Source organism: Candoia aspera, chromosome 1 (genome assembly GCF_035149785.1).
Source record: "Candoia aspera isolate rCanAsp1 chromosome 1, rCanAsp1.hap2, whole genome shotgun sequence".
In the NCBI taxonomy this organism is placed as follows: domain Eukaryota; kingdom Metazoa; phylum Chordata; class Lepidosauria; order Squamata; family Boidae; genus Candoia; species Candoia aspera.
Window position 1 is genome coordinate 228,554,159 of NC_086153.1, and position 6,246 is coordinate 228,560,404.

At 40.9% G+C, this 6,246-nt stretch overlaps 1 protein-coding gene across 1 annotated transcript in view; it reads right to left on the reverse strand.

Moving 5' to 3' along the window:
* The window catches only part of AGBL2 (AGBL carboxypeptidase 2), a 45,279-nt gene extending 41,915 nt beyond the window's left edge, over positions 1-3,364 (reverse strand). The window contains exons 1-4 of the mRNA XM_063310500.1: positions 3,270-3,364; positions 2,700-2,762; positions 2,305-2,368; positions 21-149 (exon numbers count right to left, since the gene is read on the reverse strand). Of these exons, the coding sequence (XP_063166570.1) occupies positions 21-149; positions 2,305-2,368; positions 2,700-2,732 (226 nt within the window). The 5' untranslated portion in view covers positions 2,733-2,762; positions 3,270-3,364. The remainder of the gene's footprint in view (positions 1-20; positions 150-2,304; positions 2,369-2,699; positions 2,763-3,269) is intronic.
* Between the last annotated feature and the right edge of the window lie 2,882 nt (positions 3,365-6,246).

The window sequence follows — 6,246 nt, forward strand, 5'->3', positions numbered from 1 at the left end:
TAACAATTCAGTTTACTTACAGAGTAGGTTCTTGTCTGAGTCAGGTTCTTTTCTATCCCTTTTGTAGAAGTCACCTGGTGACAATACATGGCATGAGTTCTCCCAGCTTTCAAGAGGAAAAGTAAGCTTGTGAGGAAAATTGTCCTCATCTAAGAAGAAAAATGTTATAATATTATTTAATGAGATTAGTTATTTATAATTAACCTGAACAAAAGTAAAGAACTACTACAAACCTACAATGAATTACTCTATAGACATTAAAAATTCAAGAGATATACATTGAGAAATTACACTGTATTACCAAGACCATATTTATACTCCAGGCTCACAGGAACAGCTACCAATGTGTTATATTCAACTGCAGCTGTCTACAGATTCCACATTGCTCATCATATGCCCAAATCTATTCTGAAGGATTAGGGGAATCCTCCAGAGCAGAGCACTCAGTGGGGAAAGCCAAATGGAATCTCTATGCATAAACAGAAGTCTGTTTGTCTGATGTAGGTTATAGTCCAATATCATCTAGTACATGATAGCAAGTTGCCCACCCTTGAAATTGCTATATACATAGGGTCAACTGCTCTGTCTAAGCTGATGTGCATTAACAATTTCAAGGGTGGGCAGCTTTTTCAGCTGAAGGCTGCACTTAAAAAAAAAACGTTTTAGCCTCCAAGGGTCACTGAGGGTTTGGTAATATGGTGCTGTTGCAGGTAGGTAAGGGTGAACATTTCTGACCTATTTTTTGTTTTTTGGTGGAGGGAGTTTGAGATTGAAAATGGAGGCTTAATAAACAATTTCAATCCTTATTTTAGAAAAAATACAAGAACTTTTGATAATCAAATGTCAACTATATTCTATTAAATTTCACTGGTACCATCCTAGGGAGAGTCAAGGGGGAATGAAAAGCCCATGGTTCTCCTCCCTATGTCCCTAAAGTCCATTGAGAGAGGATGACCTGTTTCAGGGTGGTTAGGACTAAGACAGAAGTAAAAGGACAGTGTCTTATATTGCGTAGTATGTGTGTGCACCTTTAAGTCCGTCTTGACTCCTGGCAACTGCCTGAACAAGTCCAGGCAGTTTTCTTGGCAACATTTTCAGAAGTGGTTTGCCCTTGCCTGCTTCCTAGGGCTGAAAGAGAATAACTCTCTCAAAGTCACTCTGTGCCTAAGGCAGGACTAGATCACTCCAAATTTCTACCCAGTGCCTTTAACCATTACATTAAACTGTAGTACTGTGTAGTACTGCATTAAAGCGTTATTGTTGTTTTTCCGCATTTTACAAGCACAACAGTTTTTTAAATTGTCTAAAAGACAAGTTTTTTTTTCATATTGGAACCTAAAGTGTTATCCACCTACCCATGAGTTGGCAGAAAACTACACTAGCACAAAATTCGCTGTGCTTATTGCCAGTCTCTGTCTTGCCTCTATCCTGTCTCCAACTACTGTTAGTTGTCTGACCTCTCTCCATGGTAATAGGTGGCAAAACCTAATGGATTTTATATACCTTGAAGCTATCCTTGGATGGTGTCAGAATAAAGGGGAAATTACTATTTTAATATTAGCACAGCTAAGGACAACTTAAGCCTGTCTCACTTATGGACTGTGGACAAGGGCAAGCTGATTTTTCACTGTGATATGTTTCTTTTAGTGTTACACTATATTTTCATTTGCCATTAGTTCTCAGAAGTTGTGGAGGTTCCAGGGCCATAAAAAGGAGGTTCAGGGATTGCAGCTTTGGAACTCATGTTGTCCACCTTTGCAGTAGGAATTGTAAGTCTGAAGGAGCTTAATGCCATCTGGATGTCATAAAAAATTACATGAATAAAGCAATTTTTACATGATAAGTAACAGTAAGCACTAAGGATTCCTTACTGTTCAGACAATAAAACCAAGCAATCCCTGACTACTGCTTTGACAAAGGCAGTATCACTTGCTATAGAACAGCCTTTCTTAACTTTTTGACCCTGGAGGAACTCTTGAAATATTTTTCAGGCCTTGGGGAACCCTTGCACATTCAGGCTCAAATATAGTCCAGAAATTACAAAATTACTCATTTCATGTGTAGGCCTGTATATATGTACTAACAGTGTTCTTAAACTGAAAATAAAGAATGAAACTTACCTCTTTAATGTGAAGTTGCCCACATTTGAAGTAATTTTTTAAATAAATCTTGATCTCCCAGGGAAGCCCTAGTGACCTCTCATGGAACCCTAGGATTCCATGGAACCCTGGTTGAGAAACCATTCTACAGAATGTTACAGATGTAATAAAAACAGAAACATCAGATTGGGAACAGAGTTCTTACCTCTGAAATAACCATAGTACTGGAGATGCTGATATATGAACTTTTCATACGGGTCTTTAAGCTGCTGTGGAAAGAATTAGATTTCTGATCATTTAAAAGCCAGCATGTATACTTGAAACTCATTTACCATTGTGTAGCAATGCTGAGACCAAAGGAAAAATGTCTGGATATGCAGTATTTTAAGTTTGATCTTGAAAGAGCTTCCTGCTAGTCACATCCAAAATCCAGACTATGCCTGTTCATCATATTTCTCCTAAAAATCTAAAAGATCGCCCCTCTTCCCCAGAGACCCTAGTTTTTGTTTTATCACCCATCCAACAACTACTCTCAGAAATTAAAAGTGAGAGACTTTAAACCTAGTTGCTTTAAAAAGTTGAACTGAATTTTGTACTAACCTGACTCTCGGGTTCTGGGTCTGCTGAACACATGTTGAGTGCAGTGATGTTATCTGATGTCACCTACAGAGAATAGGAGAAAAAAATGATACCCAAAGGTTAAGAACTAGTCTTTTGCTTAGAAGGAATACCAAATTATTCTGCAAGTCTCCTGCTGTACTACAGATTATGTCAAACACAAAGTGATGCTGGAGCTGTGAAAACGACACCACGAATCATAAGGGTGAAGGGAAGAAGGAGAAGGGGCAGGGGCAGGGACAAGAGGAAGGGCAGGGAAGAGGGAGGGAGGAAGGAGGAGGAGGAGGAGGAGGGGAAGGAGAAGAAGGAGAAGGAGAAGGAGCCAGAAAGACGTTCCTTCTTTAAAAGGCTTTCAAAAGAATGTGACAGTCCCTGCTGCCAAGATCACGACAGTTTTGACCCGGAGCACAAAGAAGCATTGCCTCTAGGTTCTATGACCACAGTTTTGGACCCTCAGAACCACACACACTCGTCCCAGACACCAAGGGTGTGCGCACGCCCTGGCTCCCATAGCCCGCCAGCGGAAGTCAATCCTGCACAGTCCCAACGTACAACAGTCGCCCCGGCTCAGGAGGGAGCAAGGAGGATCCTGCCAGCCTTCCAGGTACCCGCCGCGAGGGCTTGCTCCATTCAGGGTAACGCTCGCCCGCCTCTCCCAGCCCTCGAGCATCTCCGACAGTGACACCCACCGCCTTTCTCTCTTGCTCTTCTGGAAGCGAACTCGGTATCCTAGCGACCAGCCATTCCAAGCCGCCCGGGGGGCGGGGAGCTGGCTGCTTATTGGGCTGCCGAGGCGGGCTCGCGGCGGCGCCCTCGAGCCTGCCGCGGCCTTTACAAAGGGGACGGTGCGGCCGCGTGTTCCCCATTGGCTGCGTGGTTGCGCTTTCTTTGGGCGATTTCGTGTTGCCCCCTTCCAAGTATAACGAGGAAGGGTGCGAAGTTGTTTCAGCGGTGTTTGCTTGCAACTGCGTGTCTGTGTTAGACGTTATTGATATCAGTCGGCACACTTTCAGGTTGATACTGAAATTATGATGGGGTGGGTCTCAATCAACCCCGCCATTGTTTCCATGTACGCTTTCAGACGAAATAGCGAGTTGAATGGATAAAAATTGGGCGGAGAGAGAAACGTCGGAATTAACATAGACTGGGACCCTATAGTCAGGGTTCAGCCCAGGCTTCTTTCTGCTGATCTACATACAAGGAAAACTAAAATGAGCTGGTAGAGCAGTTATATAATTTCAGAGATGGAAATATTGGAAAAATTATAATTAAAAAATACGTGCTCAAAAGTTCCTTAACTCTTTCCCCCAAATTTTCTCGTTTAGCTTCTTAATTTTTCTTTTTCCATAAAGTGTAAACAGTAATTAGACGCTGTCATAAAGGCATTCCAATCAATAAATTCCCAGAACGTCTACTTAAAAGATTCTTCAAACCCTTCTATGTTTTATTAAAAAGGAGATCCTTCATTACATAGTTATTTAATACCTTCTAGGGAAAAAATGACATGACTTTTTCTTGTAATAATTGATAATGTTATTTGGGTGTGATCAGATACATCAATAGTATTTATATTACATGTATTCAGCTATTCAGCTAACGATCAAGATTCAAGAGTTCAAATATGTATTTAATCTATTTTGTGGCAGTTAGCTTTGTAACAGTTATTACAAGTATATTGTAATATACGTAATATATGTAAAAGTATATTAAACAGTATAAAATCTTGCAGAACAAAGCAATTATTTCTTGAGTGAATCATTTCCAGTTTGGAAACTTAAACCTTTTTACATATAAAATTTAAAATCCTGTATTATCAAAGTTAATAAGAAGTACCACATGGGAATTTAATTGCATACTATTCTATCCTTGAATTTGGTTAACAGCAGCTAGCTGGACAAGTATAAGATTAGGCTCATACAAAAATATTTTGTATGTACAAAAAAATTAATGAACTGCAGTTATAACTAGCTGTTTTGGGCGAATTACTAAGAAGTCTTAGTGTATAACAATATGCTATAGTGATTAAGGCTTTGGATTAGGATTGGGGTGACCCAGGCTCAAGACTGTCCTTAGCTATGGAACATTTTGTTGTTGTTGTCCCTTTGTTGACTTCTGGTGACTGGGCAGGTCCCTGTGGTTTTCTTGGGAAGATTTTCAGGAGTGGTTTGCTATTGCCTCCTTCCTAAGCCCGAGAAAGTGACTTGCCTAAAGTCACCTGGCCGGGTTCATGCCTGAGGGCGGAGTAGAACTCGGTCTCCCAATGAGTAACTCAGTGCCTTTAACTGCACCAAACTACTTCTCAATAGAAAGAGCTGACCCAACTCACCCAGCAGGGCTAAAACAGGTTTTCCTGCTCCTAATCCAGCATTTTAACCACTAGACCAAACTGGCTTTTAGTGGAAACTTACTGCATGATTCAGAGCCAATCACTCTCTCAGTCCAACCTACTTCACAGGATTGTTGTTCTGGGGGAAAAATTAAAGGTGAAAATGCTATGTATAATGCTTGAGCTCCTGGAGGAAATGTGAGATACAAATTTAACAAATAAAAAAATAGTAAAATATAACTAGAGATGGAGAATAGTTTATTCTAAGCTATCATGGTGTGGTATTTAAATATCAACTTGTTTTGAGCATTTCCCCCTCATGTCCTGTTATGCTGTCTCATCATGGCAGGAGGTGGGAGGGGGTTTCCTGGGAAAGATGTGTAAAGGAATGTATACCGGAAGTATGTAATCCCAGCAGGGTGACCCAAGGCATGAAGGTCCCAGCTGCCAGCTAAGGCAAGCAGACACCTACTGTATATTGGGCAGCAGCGATATAGGCAGATGATCACTTTAATGACAACAGAAAAGGCATCAATTTACACTGCACGTGCTACTGAGGAAGAGCTGAGGATTCTTCTGCCTTTTAGGATCAACAATCAGCAGTAAAGGAATAAGCAGTCAAGAAGTGTGCCACAGACCAGCACTTGGTGCAGCAGCCATGAAGGCCCTGGAAAAGGTAATTCAGATGCAGTGATGTATCTATACCTACAAAGATCAGATTACTGCAAACCATGATATTCCCTGTGACCCTCTATGGAAGTGAAAGTTGGACTGTGAAGAAGCAGGACAGAAGAAGTACTAACACTTTTGCACTTTGGTGTTGGGTTAAGACTCCTGAAAATACCGTGGGCAGCCAAGAAAACAAACTAATGGCTCATCGGGCCAATCAACCCAGAATTCCCACTCAAGGCACAAACGATTAGGCTCAAATTATCCTACTTTGAACACATCACGTGAAGACCCAGCTCTTTGGAGAATCTCCTGATCATCTTTTTTTTAAAATTTCAGGGGTCAGGGAAGTCATTTGTTGCCAGTTCCAGTAAAACACTTAGGTGTTCAGTTGTGCTATTTATTTTAAATCTGCAGATCACTGAAAGATCTACCATTGATCCATTTGTCGTCTTGGAATATGCATATCTGCAGAAAGGTAATTTTACAGAGAATTTTCATACCAAGTATATATCTGCTATGTAATTGTATCAT